General features: G+C 41.9%; 2 protein-coding genes and 1 long non-coding RNA gene across 8 annotated transcripts in view; 2 read left to right on the forward strand and 1 right to left on the reverse strand.

The window, feature by feature from the left end:
* NDUFS1 (NADH:ubiquinone oxidoreductase core subunit S1) overlaps positions 1-6,317 on the forward strand; it is a 29,420-nt gene extending 23,103 nt beyond the window's left edge. The window contains exons 15-19 of the mRNA XM_006029544.3: positions 1,742-1,896; positions 2,562-2,737; positions 3,886-4,020; positions 4,221-4,293; positions 4,704-6,317. Coding sequence (XP_006029606.1) covers positions 1,742-1,896; positions 2,562-2,737; positions 3,886-4,020; positions 4,221-4,293; positions 4,704-4,795 — 631 coding nt within the window. The 3' untranslated portion in view covers positions 4,796-6,317. The remainder of the gene's footprint in view (positions 1-1,741; positions 1,897-2,561; positions 2,738-3,885; positions 4,021-4,220; positions 4,294-4,703) is intronic.
* On the reverse strand, positions 4,572-22,575 carry LOC106722508. Its single transcript, XR_001358511.2, has 2 exons — positions 22,236-22,575; positions 4,572-4,791 (listed from the first exon to the last, which is right to left on the reverse strand). It is a non-coding gene; the product is annotated as an uncharacterized LOC106722508 (long non-coding RNA).
* The window catches only part of INO80D (INO80 complex subunit D), a 47,433-nt gene continuing 47,238 nt past the window's right edge, over positions 22,502-22,696 (forward strand). For 4 of the 6 annotated variants that reach the window (XM_025211034.1, XM_025211035.1, XM_025211038.1 and 1 more), the window contains exon 1: positions 22,502-22,639. The gene's annotated coding sequence lies outside the window, so the exon portion shown is untranslated. The remainder of the gene's footprint in view (positions 22,640-22,696) is intronic. The other 2 variants (XM_025211039.1, XM_025211036.1) reach the window with 2 other exon arrangements.

Consider the following 22,696-nt stretch of genomic DNA (forward strand, 5'->3'; position numbering starts at 1 on the left):
CCTTGGGTGTAACCCATCAGGGCTGGCTGACTTGAAGGTATCCAGCCTGTTAAGGTGTTCCTTCATGAGGTCAGCTTTGATGGAGGGCAAGGAATCTCCCTCACCTGGGCCTCCCTGTCCCACAGTGGGCAGGGGCGTCCCATGGGACTGGTGAAAAACTGATGCAAAGTACCCATTTAGCAAGTTCGCTTTTTCCTGGGCATCGGTTGTCAGTCTCCCCATCTGGTTTAGTGTTAAGTATGGATTAATGGCTTCCCCAGGCTTAGTCAGGGTAACAAAGCTGTGGTTTTGGGCCACTCCTGGGCTCGCTGCAAAGAAAACTTACCAGCAAGGAGAAAAGCATGCAGGAAGTCCTGCAGTCTTAAGAGGACTGGGGGGGGGGGGAACCCTGCCCCTTCCTATACCCCGCCACCATTCCATTGTGTCATATTTTGTATAACCCCACCTCCCTTCCATAGCCCTGATCCTTCACTTGCATAACACTGCTTCCAGTCACACCCTCCTACTCCTTTTCCCCACCCTCTCATTGCATCGCTTGCATAATCCCACCCCTTGTAGAGATAGCCCTGCCCCCTCCCCTGCTCCAAGACTACAGGACTTCCCATGTGCTCTTCTCCTTGCCAGTACACTTACTTACTTTTATTTTGCATGGAGCCTGTGCTTTTTTGCGGAGCCTGCCTGAAATTGCAGTTTCTGTGAAAATTACACAATCATGATTTCAGTATGTCTTTATATATATGTGTGAAGACTACTTAGTACAAACACATAGGTTTCAATCTGCCATGGGTTTTATGCTTTCAAAGAATCATAAAAATGTAATAGGAGCAATGCAAAATAGAAAGTGTTTCATAAGTTCTGTTTAATGATTTAGCAAGCATTTTGCATGCCTTTTGGGGACTGTTGAGGGAGAAATTTTGGATTTAGGCTTATAAGAACCTAATAATGTCATGCACCATTGTGCCTAACAGGATATACGGACCAGCAATGCCTAATAAAGGCAAAATGCCAGTAGTGCTTAAATATAAATGCATTTATACTTCTCTTGCAGTGTACATTTTTTTTTTAGCAAAGATATTTGACTTTCTGTTTAAAAGTGGTATCCAGGAATTTAATGATGATTACTAACCAGCTGGTGGGATTTAACTTGTATTTCAGAAAAAAGAAATCCTAGTGTCTTCCAAAAGGCTTTGCTCATGAAACAGGCATTGGAAAATCATATTTCTTTCTTAACTACTTTTTAACCTAGTAATACAGTAACACTTAGGATTACTGTGTGTTAAGATTAATCAACTTGATGCATTTGATAACACTATATAGTCAATATTTGTTTCTTTAGCAGAGTTACTTTTTCCTCCTTTGGGTTTTCCCTGCTATTTTGAACAGGGTTATCCACAGAAGAAGAATGTGTGTATGAAATGTAAAATAAATAAAAAAAACATATACTGACAGGGGATTATGGGACTTGAGGAGATAACCTATTTCTAACTCAGGCTGGTGAGAAAACAAGAATGTTCTCTCATTGTCAATGATGGGTCAGTTTTTTTCTTTCATCCCACTTTTATTGGGCTGAAACAAGCTTTTGAATTTTTTTTTTCAAAGAGCAACAATGGGCAAGAGACCTCTACTTCAGAATAGCTGTTTTGCTCTGTCACTTAAAATTTTAAATGAAGCTGGGTTGGAAAGGAAACATTACAGACTGTAATTTTAAGTAACAAGTTGGTCTTTGTCTGTCTCTGTGTAGGGTTGCAAGCCAAGTAGCAGCTTTGGATTTGGGTTTCAAACCAGGAGTAGATGCAATTCAGAAGAATCCTCCCAAAGTATTATATCTCCTGGGGGCAGATGAAGGTTGCATAACACGTCAAGATTTGCCAAAGGATTGTTTCATCATTTATCAGGGTAATCAGCACAATTAATGAATGAAACACTGCGTAGAACTTGAACACTAACAAGCAGCACATATGAATAGACTCTATCTTTTTACAAATGGTAGCTTTTAAAGCTTGCCATAAGAGAAATAGTATAAACTGAACTGTGGAAAATGTATTAATAAACTGCTGAAATTGTATTAATACATAATTTAAATATGAAAACAAACATTCTTGCATATTACATAGCTCTGGTGACAGGTAAAGAATTATAAAGCTGCTTTACTTCCTAGGTCAGTTTCTTATTCACTGGATTTGAAGTGGTTACTAGCAGAAAACTCCGGTGGCTCTAAGCAACATGTCAAAGTCATTGCCAATAAGCTAGGTACCCTTGTAACCTCATCTCAGTCTCAGCAGAGCCTGGAAGTTGAATGGATATGGAGACAGAACTACCATTTTGGCAGTGGTTTTGGGCAAGTAGGTTGCAGTATGGACAAATAAGACTTCAGTATCCAGGGCTGCTGGTCTGGTTTAAATTTTATGAATGGCAAGTTAACTCAAGTAAATTTCAGAAGAAAAGAGGAGTACAGTAGCTGTAACGTTAATATAGCATTCCTCTTGAATGATGTTTATCAATGCCCTGCAGTTTCTTCCTGAAAATTGACTGTTTTTCTTTGCTTCCTTTTTGTTTGTTAGGACATCATGGTGATATCGGTGCTCCCATGGCTGATGTTATTCTACCAGGTGCAGCTTACACAGAGAAGTATGCAACGTATGTGAATACTGAGGGCCGAGCCCAGCAGACAAAAGTAGCAGTAACCCCACCTGGCATAGCGAGAGAGGACTGGAGAATTATTAGAGCAGTCTCCGAGGTACTGTAACTATTAGAAATTGATGCTTCCTAATTGGAATCCAAATGGAGCTTGGAAACTGCCTATAATACATAATGGTTCAGTAATGTGGATATAATCTCCTGGGAAAGTGGATAAGACTAAATTGATAGGAAGCAACACTTCTCGTTTTTCTGTAGGGTAAAAACTGTGTTCCTCCTTTTTCTGAGGTTTTGACATACAGTGTTGTAGTTGCTAGATATCCTGCTAAATATGCTGTGAGAACATACAGTGGGTTGTACCTTGCCCAGCTCTTGGGAATATGTGGATGTGAATAGGTACATTTTAATAACAGTATCTATGCTAACCTGAACACAATGGAGAGGTCTGGCCATACCATCTGTATGGGAGAAGAGAAGCTTCCTTTGCTGCCCAATCCCCCTTGTCCAGAAAACATTCTAACTCCTTAATATCTGGAAGTCAACCTAATTTACTGCAATTCTAAAGACAGAAGAAATGCTCTGCTCAGCTACATTTGGCTTGATGAGTATATATTATTTGGGATTCCCCCCTCCCTCCTTACCTATTTTTTGTAGATAGCTTTTGGATTTAATGTTTTTAAATATTGAAAAAGAACTTCTACACATGCAATTAATGTGCCTGAATAAACTGTGGTGCAGCTCGTATTGGAGTCCTGCTGCGCTCAGGAGCAATGTTTATACGTGTGCCCAGGACCACAGCACATTGAGCCAGAGCAGCGCAGCCCTAGCTGGCAGAGGGCCTGGGGGGAGGAGGGGCTGTTCAGCTTGCTAACCTGGAGTTGCTCTGCCCCAGCTCAACATGCTGCAAAGGGGCTTGCTGGGGCATGAGGGTGCTACAGTACAGGGCTAGCAAGCAGGCAACCTTGCACTATAGCACCCTCATGCCTCAACCAGCCCTGGTCACCTTCTACACGTGCGTTGCAACAGAGTAAATAACTCCACTGTAGGAGTAGTATGTGTCTGGCAGACAAATCCTGCAGCAGAGTTACTTTTAGCTTAATAGCACTGTGTATGTGGATGGTGATGCTTTACTGCAGAGTTGGTCAACTCCACAGTAAAGTGCATGTGTAAATGCCTTCAAAATGTATTATTTGGAACCTTAGACTTGATGTCTTGTGTGGTGGTGTTGTGTTTGTGGATCTTTTTTAGCTGGCTGGTATGACTCTCCCGTATGATAACCTTGATCAAATAAGGAACCGATTGGAGGAAGTGTCTCCTAACCTGGTCCGATATGATGATGTAGAAGCAGCAAATTACTTCAGCCAAGCAAATGAGCTGTCCAAGGTATAAATCATTTTTAACAATGAGCGTAACATTCTTTAAATCATTGAACATGTAATGATTTGCAGATGCATATACTATACTACATAAGCAACTGTATAGCAGGTGACCTTGAAGATTTTTTTCTCAGTCAGGTGCTCTGGTAACAGGGTCCTGCTTCAAAGACAATTACTTCTCTTGATACGCTTTTTCTTTCATTGCAGTTAGTGAATCAACAGCTTCTTGCTGACCCTCTTGTTCCACCCCAGCTCACAATTAAAGACTTCTATATGACAGGTATGTGGCCACTTATGTGATGAAGGTTATACTTATTAACAGTAACTAATTATATACTTATTTTGTGCTGTTGCGTTGGAGCCACACAGATGCATATATTTTTTAAAGATGCCACCAACAAATTAAGGGGTCTTAAAAAGAAGCTATCTTTAATCACCCTGACCTTGTTTTATCTACTGTTATATGTGGTCTCTTAGACCTGGTTTGATAAACCTGTAATCTTTATTTAAACATAACTCCCAAGAAGCTCAGAAGAAACTTGCTTGAAATAAGGTTTGTAGGATTAGGTTCTACATTTTATTTAATGGGGGGGGAGGGACAGTTATGAAGTTTGTGTAGAGGAGGCTTTTAAGTTATCTGTATGCATTTGTATTGCCTGAAGTGAAGTGCACACATCGGTCTCTTTGCAGATCCAATCAGTAGAGCATCCCAGACAATGGCCAAGTGTGTGAAAGCTGTTGTTGAAGGTGCTAAGGCAGTAGAAGAGCCATCGATCTGCTGAAGAAAATGATCATGTCACTCTCAAACAAGTTCTGGCAGTATGTTGCTATGACTAATGTTCAACAAACACCTTTAAGTGATGCTGTATTATGTTTTAGATTCATATCTTCAAAAATATAGTACACATAACTTAACATTTTCAGGATGTTGTCACTGTGTGTTGTGTGCAGTGTTTATACCTAGAAACACTTTATGCAGCCATTGACTGTACAAACATAGTATGATGATAAAACATTTAATACCTATGATTGGTTTGGTTTATGGTTCTCCTGCATATAAATTTCAATAACCGAAGCCTTCAAGAAAGTTTACAGGGGAAAAATACTGGAAACATTGCATCAGGATGGCTAGTATCGAAAAATCCAATTCTTGACTGTTTTGAGCATTTTGAGGTTGCAATGATCCTATTGTTGTATACCAAGGGGGAAATGTGTGCCTACTATACTGAGTAACACATTGCATACACTTACAAAAACTAGCTTTGGTTGGTTTTGGTGTTCATTTATCCCCTGCAGAAAAATTTTACTTGCAAAAATTGTAAAATCTGTCTGACATCTTTGTCACAAACCTGTTCCACACAAAGTTGTCACAATTATTCCTCCTTCCCCCCACCAGTCAAGACTTTAATATTATAAAGAAGATCTCAGTGATTAGGCTGGCTTATCACCATAATACTTACAATCTAGACCACCTCTTCTCTGAGAACAGCTTTTCCAGCATTTGCTACATTTCATTACAACAGAGTAAAAGATTTTGGCTTCAGAATAGTTGACATTTTAGAACAGTTGGTTGTAAACATTTGACTCCAAACCATGTCTCAACTTTTTTTTTTAAGTCTCCAGTAAGCAAGGTGTAAATGAAAACTGTCACAATTGGCAAATGTTTAAATTTGCCAAAAGTAAACTGGAAAAAAGTTCTTTAAGTTTATTGTACTGTTGTGAAAAGAAGTAGTGGCTCCTAGTCTCTGTTCTTTCTGCGATCTGTGAATTCCAGATCTTTGGACTTGCAGCACTGCTACTTTGACTGAGCAGTTTTGTGTTGCATGGGTAAAAACAGTAAGATCATTTTAGTTACACAAGGAATAGCAAACTACTGCACCTTGAGCAACTTGAATGTGATCATCCACAGGGGAATTTTAGTCACTTAAGCATGAAGTGTTTCACTGAGACGTGTAACTACAGTAGAGTCTCCCATACAATGCGACAATGCATAGAATTCTCTGAAACATGACTTTGCCTTTAACTGATACAGTAAAAAAAAGTTCTGTTGTCATTTTAAAGTAGCTGTGAAATATGATCTGCAGGGAAGTGGAAATATGTACACTTGTACACACACACAGCACAAAAGGACGTGCTCTTCAATTCATGAACAGCGTTGACTTTCAGTGCTCAGCTTAAGAAAATTCACATCCTTCTAATATTGAAGGGACAAGATTGATCAAAAAACATAATAATTGTGCCCTTGTTACCCACACTTACCTATTAATAAATCTACCACTTATGTCTCTTCACTGAATGAAAATACATTGGTTGGTTTCCTAGTATTTTGATGTTGGGGTTGTTCCTGAAAGTGTCTGAAAAGTCACACATACTTCTAACTTTTTAAATATATGAGCTAAACTATTTGTATTTTGGGTTTGGTTAATATGATTTAAATCAGCAGAATTACTTTACAACAACCATGCTACAAACTGGAAAGTTCACAGTTGCTACTCATTGTTAATATATATCAAAATTCCAAAGAAGTGGAAGTGTTTAACTTGTAAGAATTCTATTTTTAAACCAACATTCAGTTTTTACCTAATTTATCTGATGGTGTCTCATAAATGCTTCAGAAATGGTTTTACTTCAGCATTACATGGTCTTTTGCCTTTTTTTCTGGAAGGCTCATAAGTCACATGCTCACATGGGAATCTCTACTTTCAGTAGTTTCTGGTCTTTGTTACAGACACTAAAGCAGTCATCCCCAAACTTTTGTAGACTTAAGACTTTCTTAAGACTCCTTTCTTGATTATGGGTAAGTAATAGAACAACTCTTCTGTTGTGATTAACTTGGGCCACAACAGGTCAGAATATTTTAATGCTATGGCTTGCTGTTTGAAATGTCAGTTTATTTTGTGAATTGTGTAGGTGTTTGCATACCTACCAGTGCTAATATGGTTCAGCATGCTTAAGAGGATCTTGCCACATCCCAGAGTAGCGTGGCACCCGCTTTGAGAATCACTACCCTACAGCTTAAAAAACAATAACCACTATAAATAAAAACTGGTTTAAAATATTTTATTAATAATGATATTTTTTTGTTTTGAAGTCAGCAGTAGTGTTCAGGGTTTTTCAAATTATTTCATGTTCACATGAAAATATCTTAAAAATTAAACAGTGACAGCTGGGACAGTGGGAGAAAAGAGTGGATCAGTTAACCAAGCAGTCTAGGGAGAAAGTATCAGAAACACAATAAGAAAAAGATTATTAGAAAGTGGATTGACAATCAAAATCACATTAGTATATCATACTGCAGCAGAATAAGTGTTACAAATGTCTCTTTTTTTGCATGAATGCTGCTTTGAGTTAGCTCAGAGTTGGACTACACTTCCTACAATGCAGCAGCTGTACCTCGTGTTTCCTGCATTTGCAGCATTTTGCCAGTCACATGATGAGTTATGCTCCTAAAGTCTCCACCCCTCAGAGGGAGGGAAGAATCTGTCCAATTGTTAAATGCCCACTTCACCCAACTCAGTAGTAGGTAAATAGACTTCTACCTGTCAGCTGAATTTTTGTAAGTGTGGAACAGAAGGGACAACCTGGTATATTTCCAGTAGTGGTTTTGGAATACTTTTCTTCTTCCAGACAGCCCCAAGGCTGGAAAAGAACAAGAGAGTTTGCACTTTTTCTATGACTTACCAGTTTAAATTCAGTATCGGGGGGGTAGGGTCAAATCCAAAAAAGGATTTAGTTAGACTTTAGGCCAGTTCTGTTTAAGCCCTATTGTAATCCAAATAGGAGGTAGAATAGCACCTAAGTACTTTGAAGGACCATATCTAGTAGGCATTTTCAGAGCATACGTAACACATGTGAAAAGATTGGGTCTCAAAATAATGTAACTGCCTCTGTTCTATTTTAAACACAATTGGAAGGAGAGAAAAAATTGGTGCTCAGTCCCAGCTCCCAGGATTGCCCGCTGTAAGGGAGTGTCTTAACACTAAGGTAATGAGGGAGGCTCTCCCGTTCTGCCCTTGTCCCCCCTCACCAGACTATTCTCTTCTGTGTAGTGGCAAAGCTCTAACTACTAGACTATTATATAAGAGAGCAGCAGTGGCAAGCACCATCACAATCTTTGTTTTAAAAGAGTGAGCCCCAGCCAGCTCTTTCAAAGACTAGTTACAGGTAGGGCCCTGAGAAAATTGTGATTTTTGTGGACTGCACAGATACTGTAAAATTAACCCCATGCCATGATTTTTAAGGGTCACAGAACTGCCAGAAAAACTGGCAAAAGCGCAGGTTTCCCTTTCTAGGCAGGCAGCGTTCCAGCTTGCAAACGGCTGCTGTGGGCAAGGCCAGGATGAAGTATATAGGGAGCAGGGGGGGGAAGAGGGGTTGGAGGGCCAGGGCTTGGGGACTGGTGGAGTGGGGTGGGGTTGGGAGGCAGTGTGTGCACCATGGATGGGGAAAGAAAATATTATTGGGGGGGGGAGACTGAGTGTACACACACACACACACGCACACCCCCAGCAGGTTAAGTTTGTGTAGAGGAAAGGGGCAGGGGGGCAAACTGAGGCCCCCAGGGTGAGAGAGGGAGTGGGGCAGGGGCGAATGGGGCCCCAGGGTGAGTGGTGGGATGGTCAGAGCCCAGTTATTCATTCAAGGGTGTAGGGCTCCCGCTGCGTGCATCCTGGGAGAGTCATGGGAGGTATGGTTCCCCTGGATTTGTGCGTGGGCTGGAGGTGGGCTGCCACTGTGGGCTGGACTTCGCTCTGCACCCTGCTGTCTTGGGAACTACACATGATGCCATGTACCTGCCACTGCCAGACTGCGCTGTGTCCCCTGCCTGCCCAGAGGCAGCAGGCACATGGCACCACATGGCTTGCAAGGCAGCAGCAGCAGGGCAGAGCCCAGTCCACAATGGCAGCCTGCCTCCACCCTGCACACAAAACCAGGGGGCATGTTCCCCCCCATACCTCCCCCAGTGTATGTGCAGCAGTGGGAGCCCCCCCACCGCCGCCCCTGGATGAGCCACCCAGGCTCTTGACTCCCACCACCCACACTGGGGCTCTGTTTACCCTAGTCCCTACCCCACTCCCTCCCTCACTGGGGGCCTCAATTTGGCTCCCCCCACACCCCTTCCCCTTCACAGACTTGCTTGCTGTGGCATGCAGTGCGCTGCAGGCCGCCAGGCTGTGATCCTGGCTGCATACAAGCTGTGGATCCAAGTCTGTGTCTGTGTGTCCCTCCCATGCCTGGGCTGCCCTGTGGCCCTCTGCGCTGCCACCACTGCCCCATGTTCAGGGGGGCTAAGCCCTATTAGCCCTGGCCTTCTGCTGTCTATGGTACCTGCTGCACATGCAGAGATAAAGTATCATTTTTACAGAATATTCACGGAACTACCGGGAACCATTTGCCAAGATCAAAGGTAGTTCCATGAATGTTCCATGAAAAATTATACTTTACCTGTGCACATGCTGCGAATTTTCTACAAGAAATCTGCAATCTTCTCAGAGCCCTAGTTATAGGTGCTTTTCCTCAGGAGAGGGTTCTGAAAAGCAGAAAATCGCAGACATGCCCCTGTGCTCAGCGTGCCCCATTGGCTGTTCTACGCAGCTCCTCACTCAGCATGTACATTTTTTAGACTGGCCTTTGGAAATGTCTACTTTTGCCCACACAGAGAACCTAGATGGCTAATGCTAGATCCTGGAATCCACTCAGGTGGTAGAAGCCTAAAAGGGAAGTGTCTGAGAATTTTGCTGAATCTGGCCCTAGTACCCCCTTCCCCCCCTCCCCCAAAATAGTCTACAACTTAACTTGCAACTCAAGACAATTACAAACCAGGTTGTCTTCACTAGGATTTACCTTGTTAGCTAAGGTGAGTTACAGACACGTCCTTCTTCCCCTACATAAAGGTGCAGCCAAACGAGAGAGGGAAGAAGGTTTTGAGGGGCTTTAGGTCAATTCAAATATTTCCTAGAGGCTTAAATTCTTCCCGATGCTTCTGCAGGGGCCAGTGACTCTGACACTAAATAATTTGAATTAGTATGGTTTTAAGGAAGAAAACACAGATCCTCTCATTAATATTCTCAGCAAAGCTGCCCCTAGATTTTTTTTCCCCCCCAAGGAGAGGGAGAGTAATACACACACTATAAAAATCTCCATGGGCCAAGAGGGAGATGCAACGAAACCTTACTTTAACTTCTGTCCTCAGCCGTGTATCCCATAAACATACTCCCTAGCATGGTCAACACATAACACAAACATTTATGGTATTTTTAAGGTAAAATTAATAGCATAAGCATACAACAATGCTCTTTCAATGAGAACTACTGGGCAAATTATCATGTCATTCACAGTTGTTACCAGTGATACAATTCAATATTTTACATACATGGATTGCTTTAACTTCCAACTATCTGCATACAGCTTAAATTAAATGCAGGCATCTTTGGGAAGGAGGTGTAAGCTGCTGCTGGGTTACAGACGGTGAGAAGGAGAGAGAATTTTCCTCAAAGACAAACCTGTACTCGACATGTGAAGTGATTATACCCATGGAGATGGAATGCAAAGGAGACAGCACCTTGATTTGTGAAGTTCTACCACATACTGCACAGTTCAGTGTTCTCCACACTGCAAAGGCGCACTGCCCAAGTGTGTGCTGCGCTGGGTTTTTTTTCCATGGGCTTTTTTTGACCCATGGATATCCAGGGGTCAAGAAAAAAAAAAAAACGCAGAAAAAACCCCAAAATGGAGCAACACACACTTGGCCAGTACGTGCTGCTGAAAAACACAGCTGGGCCTCCTGCAGCTACACACTGCTGTCAGCCAGGCTCCATGCAGTGGATCATCATGGCTACATCCCTGGGAGACCCCCAGTGCTGGCCCCAGCATCCCCGATCCCACCCAGGGCAGCTTGCAGCACACCAGAGTGCATGGCATGGGCAATCCCTGGGGACAAGCAACAGCAAGGCAAGGTGCGCCGCTGCTACTTGTCCCCAGGGAACCAAACATCCACACACGTCTGGATGTGCCCATAGAGTTTAGCTAACCTTGTGTTCTAAGTAATCCAGGTATTCAGAATAGGATGCTTAGAGAGCAAAGTTATTACTTCCAGATAAAAATAGTTTAAAAGCATTTAGGACTAGATTTTCAGGAAGCGTATATGAAAAGTTTGCTGATTTCCACATATGTTTACATCCTTAAAAAAATGCCTATTAAACTAAATATATCTGCTACTAAATAATAGAATTTTCCTCTGGTTCCATGCAGCCATCCACATCCTTAGAGTACCAGAGTCACAGATTCATAGATGCTAGGGTCGGAAGGGACCCCAACAGATCACTGAGTTCAACCCCCTGCCTAGGCAGGAAAGAGTGGGTCAAATGACCCCAGCCAGATGCCTGTCCAGCCTTCTCTTAATGACCCCCAAGGTAGGGGAGAGCACCACCTCCCTTGGAAGCCCATTCCAAATTTTGGCCACCCTCACCATGAAAAAGTTTTTCCTGATGTCTAGCCTAAATCTACTCTCTGTCAATTTGTAACCGTTGTTCCTTGTTACCCCAAGAGGCACCTTGGTGAACAGAGCATCTCCGCTTCCTCGCTGTACCCCCCCTAATGAATTTGTAGGAAGCCACAAGATCCTCTCTCAGCCTTCTGTTGGAGGCTGAAGAGGTCCAGGTCCCTTAGTCTCTCCTCATAGGGCTTGTCCTGTAAGCCCCTAACCAAACGATTGGCTCTCCTCTGGACGTCCCCCCACGTAGAGGGGACATATCACCTCCTTGGATCTATTTGTCATGCATTTGTTAATGCATGATAAAGTGCGGTTAGCTTTGCTGATGATTTTGTCACACTGACGACTCACGTTCATCGTGGAGTCCACTATGACTGCGAGATCTCTTTCCACTTCTGTGCTGCTGAGAAGGTCATTTCCTAGCCAGTAGATGTGCTGGATATTTTTATGTTTTTATATTTTAGGTGCAGCACTCTGCATTTGTCCTTGTTGAACTGCATCCTATTGTGTACTGCCCACTTTTCCAACCTGTCCAGGTCTGCCTACAATCGCTCCCTACGCTCCGGAGTGTGCACTTCACTCCACAATTTAGTATCATCTGCAAACTTGGACAGAGTACACTTCACGCCCACATCCAAGTCACTGATGAAAACATTGAAGAGTACAGGTCCAAGGACCGAGCCCTGTGGGACCCCACTACCCACCTCCTTCCAGGTCAAGGCCGACCCATCTACTACCACTCTCTGGGTGCGATCCCCAAGCCACTATGCCACCCGCCAGACCGTGTAAACATCTAAGCCACAGCCTCTTAATTTATTTATGAGAATGGGATGAGATACCGTATCAAAGGCCTTCCTAAAATCCAGGAAAATGACATCCATCTCTACTGTTGCGTCTAAGCGTTTTGTGACCTGGTCATAAAACAAAACCAGATTAATCAGGCATGATCTACCTGCTACGAATCCATGCTGGTTGCCCTGCTGCATTATTTTTCCCACTGGACTCCCACAAATATGATCCTTAATAACATTTTCAAAGACTTTTCAAAGGATGAAGGTGAGACTGACTGGTCTATAATAACTCAGATCCTCCTTCCTCCCCTTCTTGAAAATAGGGACCATGATGGCCCTTTTCCAGTCCTCCGGAACCTGACCCGAGTGCCACAAGCACTCAAACAGCCATGCCAGTGTCATTAAAGCTGAGAAGACTGTGGAGGCTCAGAGATCCCTCTCTGTTCAAACCTGCCTCCATTAGAATAACCATAATGAAACATGTTCAAAACACTGAGAGCTCCTCATTTTAATACTAGAACTGAATTTTGAGTAAGTCTAAATAACATTCAAAGGAAATAGAGCACTCAGTCCTGATTAGCAATTACTTCCTTTTTGTCCCCCTTTCTTTATACTTGTTCTCATGTCTGAAATAACGTATAGGTGAAAAATAAGTGCGTGCATTCTGCTAAAACAGCAGAAAATCAAGTATCTAATAACCCACAAGAAACCATTAGCATGTTACAATTCTATGACCCTGCTCAGCCACAGCAGTACATAAGCCAATCTCCAACTGCTTCTGAAGAACTACTCTATAGAGTTTACTATATTAATCTGCTTCTAGGAGTCTATCATAGTCCATTACAGGGCACTTCCCTGGATACTCTCTGAAGCATTTGGCACTAATCACTGCTAGAGATACAATACTGGACTGAATGGATTGCTGGTTTGACTTAGCATGGCAGTTTTTATGTTCTTAATTTGCAACGGTGACTGACAGACCTGATATGAACTGAATTTTGTGACTTAACAAGTAATTGAACCAACAGACTTATAAAAAAAAAAAAGGGTAATGAATGTAGATTAGTTTTTACAACTGTAGCTTATGCACTGTCAGTAAGTTTAAAAGAAGGGTACTATTAATTATACTGTAGCCTATTTTGAATTAAAATGGCAGGTTTTTTACATGAGACCTTGTTACAGTATTCCACTACAGGCAGTCCTTGACTGACTTACTTCTTCGCACTTACTATGTTTATCAATTAACACCCTGTTTCAACTTTCTGATGTCAGTTTCGACTTTACAATGCTTGACCCGACGCCTCACCACACCAGCGAACAAGTTCGCTCTATCACCCAACTCCCTGGAGAACATCTGTCCAAACTTCCTTGGACACTTTCTTTAAGAAAGCAGACGAGACTCCAGAAAAACCTGCAGCCAAAACTCCTGAGAAGACTCCAGCCAAGCACCCTTCAAGATGTCCAACCAAGAGTCCCTTCAAAAAGTCCAGCAAAGTCACCTCAAAGAAGTCCTTCCAAAGCAATATGATTGCGATTTACAATATAAATACAGTCATATAGCTATATTACTCATTTATAATTGATTGAGTACAAAATTCTGGGTTATTTTTGGTGAAAATAGGGTATCAGGCCTTGGTTCAGGAACCAATTCCCCATTTATAACTGTTTCCTATGGGAAAAATTGGTTCCAAGTTACAACATTTTGACTTAAGGTATGGTTTTCAGGAACCAATTGTGTTGTAACTCCAAGGACTGCCTGTATTTTTTTGTTTAATTTGTTATTTTCAATTTAAGGAAGTCTCAGTAGGTGCCTATTCCATGCTCTGGAAGACCTTACTACAAATTAATATTCACACTTTTATAGCCTGGCTCAGATTTAGGAAGACTGCCATTTTTTTAATAAGGATTAAAATATGCATTGATTAATGAAGAGTAGATTAGCAAGGTTTTACTTAATTAATATTTTCTATAATTATTCAATTAATTATCAACTCATTCTATTACTGTCAGGCTGCAGCCAGAATGTAGATCTCTTCCCAAGCAGTTAAGTTCCCAAGGCTGGAGCCTGCTCCCACTGAAGTCAGTAGTAAAATTCCAACAAAGCAGAATCAACCCTCAAGAGCTGACAGAGGTTCAGAATGCTAATGCTTTACTTGGTGTTGGTTTACCTTCTTGTATGGGGCTAGATTCACTGCCAATGAAAAAGACTTCTTACGTATAGACCTTGGATCACATCCATACACTTGATCAACCAGTTACTACTTTGAACAATTATCTGGCATGAAGAACTTTGCCAAATTAAAAGGAAGAATAATAAGATAAGTGTAAGGTTTTGTGTACATTTAACACTGCATAAATAATTTCCTTTCACATACCGTATCTTCACAAATGGTTTTAACTCAGGTTCTCCTACTTGAATGTATCCAGTTCTAGCAAGTTAGATGAGGCAGACACTCATGGCAAGTATAATTACTTTGCTGATCTGCTGGGCCCATGCCAAGTTCCTGTAAGAGGTAAATGACCTTTCAAATGCTATATGCGATATCCTTCATAGGTCACAGAATTGCCCAGACCTTTTGACAAGGGTGTCTCCTGATAGATAATCAGGGTTTTAATGCTTTGGACCGTGAAAGAAACCTATCTTAGAAAAATAGGTAAGTCAATGATATGGTATTTGCATCAAATGGGGGGACAGCATTAAGAAGCTCTGCTTAAAAATAAAACACAAAGCCCTGGGGCTAAAGTTTTCTCCAGTACAGATGGCTTCCCAACCTCTGTGCACAATTTAAGGCCTCACAGTGAATGTCAGCCCTTGCTCTTGGGTCCTGATCCAAGGCACAAAGTTAACAGGTGTTTTCCAAGCCTCGAAAACTTGAACAATGGCCATTGTACAGGGATATGAAATCCATCCCACAAAATCTGCATCAGGACAAAGGTTGCAGCACAACTTCACCCCCTCCAGCTTCTGAGTTTAAGTAACAGCTGCAACTTTTCATGATGCTTGTATGGTATGCTGGGAAACAGAATATCTACACTGCAGCTGCAGCACACACAACTCTCATCCAGCACAATCCACCCACTCACTCCTGAAGACTTGCTCCAAATTGCTCTGGGATTATCCCTAGAGGGCTGCTCTCAAGCATGCCAGAGAGTAAAGTCTGGACAGCAACTGCAGAGGGATGCCCCAGAGTTTGTCTGGTTTTGGAGCATGTGAATAGGGTGTGCTTGGGGCATATCAGCTGGAGCATGCTGGTGCCAGACTCTAACATCACCTGAGTCTGTGCAAATGGGGGCACAATGGACTTTTCTTGCTATCCCATGTCGACACTAGATAGGACCAGCAGATCTTGCCTTCTCTAAAACAGCCCTGCTGTCCAAATCCCAGTACAGGTTTACAAGGTGTGCTGGCCTTCCATACTCTACTAACTTTACCCTTCTCTGGAGTTTTTCAGCCAAAGCAATCTATCAGATAGGTGGCATTTCTTAGGTACTCAAAATAGAAACCACACCTACTTCACTGGAGGTGACATCTGAGTAGACAAGAACTTCAAAAACCTGCTCAAGGGTACAAATGGGCAATATCCTCTGAAACTTTTTGTAATGTCTTCCTACCTACTGGGTTTAATTCCAATTGCTAGTAAAACCTTATTAGTTTAAAACAAAACAAAACAAAACAAAATCCCTTTGTTGCATAACCTCTGCACTGCTTTGCTATGATTTCCATTAAGAAGAGTAAACATTTTTTTCTGGGAGAATTCCCTCAATCCCAAAGAATATTTGTTATGAACAATTCGCTCATTTGGTGTACAGCTGACCAATACATAGGCTGCATTTATAAATATATACATGTATTTGTATACAACTAAAAAATGGGAAAAATATGTAGTTATTTTTAAAACAATAGAACAGAAATGTGGGTTAGTGTGTCTAAGATACCTCTAAATAATTGCATTTCAGGCAGGATCCCAGCACAGAACATGTTTGGTTCTAGAGCTATTTATCATGTTACAGTTCATGTTCTTTGTTCAGAGTCAGTTTTTGGAGTACTAGACCTCTTTCTCTCTCTTACAGGTCAAGTGCTACCTTTGTGGCATTTACAAGGTGGGAAGCAACTCAAACTGACAAAGGCACACTTGAGGTTGACCAACTGTGCCATTTGTTTTGGGATGCTGCACCACTAACTCATGATTGAGGGGGATTAGTATCTGGACAAAGGGTGAGTTATGTACCTATTTGTTTCATACTTAAGTGAACCTGCTCATAAGGACAAATGCTTAGAATGTAAGCTATTTAAGGCAGGATTTGTCTTTTTGTTAGGGATTTGTTAGTGCTTGGCAAGACAGCACCTTAGCCCCTGGTTAGAACTTTTAAGCACCACTACAACACAAAGTATGTAAATAAATAAATGCCAATACCTAAGGGGTTATTTTTTGCAGAACAAAAAGTCCATGCATTAATCAAGAGATTATTTTTGAGAAAAAGAAATCATAATTTTTCAGCAATATTAATATAGGACATTGTGCTTAAAAAAAAAACCGAATCATTGTCATCTGCTTAAGGACAACAATAACAAAATGCCATATTCCTCATGCAATCAGCTGAAAACAGTACCATAAAAAGGGTGCAATATTTGATCTCAATTTAGCTTTACAAAAGACCTAATCAGTCACTTAGGATATCTCAGTCAGTGCAAGTTTAAAACTGTTCTTGCATTATCTTCTATTTTTCTATCCAGCCCTGTTTCACTTTGGAAGACCAGTTCACAGTCCATAAGCAAAGCAGTTCTATTATTCACCTTAAACTTTTGTCTCATTATACTTAGAAGCCCCTAAGACAAGCCTAAATAATTTTTCTCTTGCCTCACTGCTTAAACCCTGCAAAGACAAGACTAAGTAAAAGTTTGGGTACATGCAATTTTTCCAGATAAGATCTACTCTATATTTAGAGTTCTTCCCCTGTCCCTGAGAGTTCTGTGGATTTTTAAAGAGCTTTTCATCAAATTAAAAAAAAAAGCATTTGAGGGCTTTGAAATTAAGAATGCTCATGCTGAGTTCATGCTGAAGAATGCTGGACCTGTGTAACTGAGGTCACAGTATATGTTTGCCAAGAACCCATGGGCCACTCCCCATTATATTCAATCGAAAATATCTATGTCCTACCTCCACTACTTTAGAGGGGGAACTGAACCAGAATTGCACTACCTGGCCATGTCCAGGTGAACAGGGGTGTGCACTTTCAGCATCACAAACCGTAGCAGCACAAATTTGTGCCACTGTGCACGCTCCGGGAATTGTGCTTTGCTGCTGGACAAACTGTCCTGCCTTGGGCAAATCACCCTTGCCCAGCTCCTCCCAGCTCTTCAGCCAGGAAGAGCAGGAGGCTGAGGCCAGGTGCTGGCCTTAGCAAAATTAGCTGGTGCCTTGGTGGCATGCTGGAGCAGCAGGGGCACAACTTGGGCAGCATGAAGACCTGGCTGGCAGCCCGAGTATTGCTCTGGAAGGCCAGGACTCCATTTGTGCTAGTGCACACTTTTTTTTTGTGCGTGTTGTGCCGCTTTTTTTTCTGGTGTTTTTTGGGGGGTTTTTTTTGCTACCAGGAAATCCTGGTAGCAAATTTTGCCACTACATTGTAAATTTGCAGTGCAATGTACATTTTAATGGCACCACAAACTGCATGCTTCGGTCATTTGGACGCGGCCACTGGGTACAAACACCCTTGAGGTCTATAGTCCAGCTGTATAGTACCGCCAATGGGGCACAATCAGACTCTTATTATGCATACACTAGTTGCTGCAGAACAGAAAGGAAGATTTTTTTTTTGCTATCCTACAGAGATACCCAGTGTACAGGACACATTCTGGGCTGTCCAGTGGGTTCATGGATTTGACACAAAAATCAAGACAGCCAGATCGACTCTTATTCTCAGTGAGGAAATGTGCAGGGGTGGAGGAAGAGAGAGATCTTCAAAGATCACAAGCTTGAGAAAGCAATTCTTCATTTTTCACCGGATGCTGGGACACTTCTAAGTATTTTCTCCTTTGGACTTGAATTCTATTCTTTTTTTCTGCTAAAAAAAAATTCTGATACCTGTTCTCCAGCACTGCTGTTAAACCACCATAATGATTCTCCTGCAAAATTGCAAAGTAAAATCTAGCTTGCCTTACCCATACAAATACTCCAATTTACTTTGCATGATTAAGGCAAACAGAGTTTGCCCTTTACAATTTACTATTGTATTGCAATAAAAAGTGATTTAGTTATGGTAATGACCCATTTACACTTCTTAAAAATTACTGAAAAATGAACAGTTTATTGTATTAATTTTTAATCCTTTTAAGATGAATGGTCTTTTGTTAAAACATATTCTCCTGCCACTGGCTTACTTCACGGATTTACATTTTTCAGCAAAAGACTGAAAGATTATAGCTATCTCTATTACCAACATCTAGTCAACTTTTCCTCATTATTTTATCCCTCTTAGAAGATGCATCAGTTTTTGGCATAAACTACTCAATAGCACCCCTTTCAACTTTTGCAAAGTGGATTGAGAAATATTTTGCTGTTTCTGATTTCCTTTTTTTTTTTTTCTTTGCCATTAAAAACTTCATGGGCCTTGTAATCACTTTATAGCAAAGAAGGGTTTTTTTGTGCAGATATACTATTGTGTAACTGCACATCCAACCTACATCCTGCATAGCTTCAGGCCTGTGAGTTGATCCAGTGAAGGTAATACTTGCAAAGTTAAGTGAATGAGACCAACACATGGAAAAGGATTGTAGCTTGAATAGAAATAATATATCTCAACTACTTTACTAGGCAATTCTATAATGTAGTACATCATCTGTAACCCAAATTGAGGAATACAAACAATTAGCACTGTTGTTTCTACCCCCTGCACCTGTGTGGTTTTCTAGTTGTATCAGTTACCCTTCCCTGTGTAAAGCACTAAAAATGCCACCTTATATCAGACCAATCTCTGTTTACAGTGCAACAGTAACAACCATTACTGTGTGAACTTTACAAACACTAGAATTAGCCTGGAAAAGAGAAGAGTTTGAAGAGATCAGACTGACCTGTACACCTCACAATAGAGAAGTATAGTGAAAATTAGCCATTCCCTTGCTTTTACCCATCAATACAACACTAGAACAAGAGGTCACTTGGTGAATCTAAACTCTGTACTCAGGCAAATCCCAGTTGATTTGATGGAAATGTTTTATTTATATGTTATGTTTTTGTATATTTGTAGGCACATACACATTCGATACAATGATAGCTGTAATTATGTATATCATAAAAAGGAGCTATCCCAAGTTCATGCTTCAGGACATAAAATCATCAGTGAATAGGTCACAAACAGTCTTCTGCCCTTCCCTTCACTATGTACAATTTTGCTCAAATTATATTTGATTTTATTAAAACTTCCATTCAATTAGTTATTATATTTCAGTATATTGTTCTGGCAGTGGAACAAGCACCTTCTTTGTACTCATTCCATCCATTCTATCAGGATGCAGTTCTGTAGCCTAGTCTAATATGCTAACGATTATTTAAAAAAATAAGATCATAGGAAAGTAGGGGAAGTGACCTCATGAAGTCATCCTCCAGCTCAAGGTCCCAGCTAGATCAACTCTTAACCCCTGACATGACCATCTCAGCCAAGTGTTTGCCCATCCGCTTTTGAAAGCTTCCATGGATGAAAATTCCAAAATTTATTTTCGGTAGCCTCTTCCAATGCTTGACCTCCCTCATAATCAGAAAGTTCTTCCTAATTGCCAACCTCAATTTCTCCTACTTGAGGTTGAGCTTCATGCCACTGCTCCTGGTCCTGTCCCCTATGGCCATGGAGCAAAGGTCATCTCCCTACTCTCTCTAACTGCCTTTCAGGTATTTGAAGACTTCTCCAAACTAAATACCCCTCGCCCTTTCTGCCTTTCTTCATAAGTCTTGCTTCCCAAGTCATTTTTGCAGCTCTGTGCTTGACTTTTTCCAACCTGTTCACATCCTTTTTGAAGTCTGGGGCTCAAAACTAGACAGTTAGTTATCCAATCCCTCCTCAGTCTTCTTTTTTTGCTAAAGCAAAAATATTTTTCTTACTAAAAAGGTGAGCTGGCCCTTTATTATGTTTTACCTCTAAAGCTCATTTACTCAAATGGAAAACCCACTGTATACATACACATAGGGCGCCTATACACGAGCGTGGTGGAGGCTGCTCCAATCAAGTCTGCTGGAGCTTGGCAATTGCCATGCTCCAGCAACCTCTTGCATGTTGTGTATCAGTATCCCAGCACTTACAAATGGAGGTAGGGGTGCTTGAACTAAAGTTAATTTTAGTTCAAGTGCCCCTGCCACCATTTTTAAGTGCAGGGATGCTGATACAGGAGACATAGTGGCGCTTTAATTAGAGCGGCTCTTGGATATGCTCTAATTAAAGTGCCTCCCCCTCATTCCCAGAGCTCATGTAAAAGCACCCACAAAGACTAGACTCCACAAACTATACTAGCTCAAAAGACAACTGACCTGTAAGGTCAGGTGTCAAAAAGCTTTAAAAAAATGGAAATACTGTACCCCCTATTTTGAAACATTTTAATATGCCAAGGAATCGAAAAACTCCTGATATATTCCAGTGTTCATTAAAAAGACAGTATGTCATTGCCAGCTAATTCCAGTTTGATATTACTTCAGTCAGAGCCATTTTATATCACATCAATAACTTTTACAAAGCAATGTTTTTTCCAAGTTCTCTACTATACATCTCCTTAGTTTCTAATTACTTTTCCTCCCTGCAGATATAGCTGAAGGATGTCTTGGCAGTTGTTCATCCTTGTATATGTGATTCTACTGAATCTTACTGCACAAAACACTATCATAGGTCTGGCTCACTTGAGTGATGAATGTTTTCACCTATAGATACAAGGTAGCATCTCAGATTATTTTGACAGCATTTCCCATGTGCTGCAGAGTCTAATCAAAGCACCTTCGTGGTGAAAAAAATCTATATTAGAAGCATTTTTAAAGATATTGTAGTATCAATTATTAGTGTTGCTCAACTCTGCAAGATAGTGGTGGGGGATTCATACACAGCATGAACAAAGGACCTCAATCAAAACAATACCTGGAAAAGGATCAAAACAGATTTTAAAATGCTTTGAAAAACACAAAAAGAAAACTCAACAACTGCCTGAAAATGTGTATCCATGCCATTTATTTTTTCACATCCCATCCTTCCAGGCACACAATTCCAAATCTGTGACAGCGCAGCATCGTTTTCCAGATATATTAGAGATTCCCCTTCCTTGCATCAACCCCCTCCCCCCCAACCTCGTTCTCTCAACTCTGAAAAGAAATAAAAAGCAGCATCTCTACGGTCCTACCTGTCCACGACTTGCTTCATTTACACTGCCAGGAGAAAGAGAGGAGACGTGATGATGCAGTTCTGCCAAACTATCCCACAGCAGCCTCAGACCTCCTGTGCTTGGATGGGAGTCCCCTCCCCCACAACACCAATTCCTTCCTACCCCAAACCTGTTTTGAAAATGGTCACCCAGATTGGGGAGGTGACAAACTTTGTGAACTACAAGAACAAAACATATATAATAATAACAACCTCACCATTCAAAATAAATTGCAGGAGAGAGGGAAGAAAAAAACCCAAACAAACAACCTTACAAATCTTCCTTTTTTTTTTGGTCTCCCTCCTCCCCCACAGAAGGATGCTCTGGACTGCTTTTTGTCAAAGAAAACCTGTCCTAAACCCCAGGCAGCTGCATTTTTATTTCCAATCAACAGGTCTCAAGCCTAGCTGTTGAGGTGGCTGCTGCTGCTCCTGTGTTGTTGGTTTTTGTTTTAAATTGACACTTTATTTAAACCTCCAGAACTTCCCTCCCTCCCCCCGTCCCCGACCCCCCTCCCGCCCTCTCTCCCTCTCCCTCTCCACTACCTCCAAGATGGTAGGAAAGTTGTTGTTTCGCGGGGCAGAGGAGCCGCTCTCTGCTGTTATGTCCTCTCAGTGCCTGTAGTGGTGCTGTAGGAGGCTGCGGGCTCTCTTCTTGAGCGGCCCCGGCAGCCCTGCCTTCTTCGCCGGAGCCTGTATTCAGGGATTCCCCTCCGTAATCACCTCCCCGCGCCGCACTTTGTAGTTTGAAAATAATAAAGGAGCCCCCCAAAGCCGCCTCCCCGCCGCCCGCGGGATCTCCTCAGAGCCAGGGGGGCAGCAGCGCCTCAGCGCAGCGCCCGAGCCCCTTCCCCGTCCCTCCGCCGGGGAGGGCACTCCGAGCTGTCAGCCCAACAGAGGGAACGGGGGGAGACGAGAGGAGGAGGAGGAAAAAAAAAGCAGCTGGGAAGGTAAGGCAGGCCCGGCCTGCAGCCCCGGGCTCGCGTAGCGCGGCAGGCGGCGCGCGG

The sequence above is a fragment of the Alligator sinensis genome, unplaced genomic scaffold, assembly GCF_000455745.1.
Source record: "Alligator sinensis unplaced genomic scaffold, ASM45574v1 scaffold372_1, whole genome shotgun sequence".
In the NCBI taxonomy this organism is placed as follows: Eukaryota; Metazoa; Chordata; order Crocodylia; family Alligatoridae; genus Alligator; species Alligator sinensis.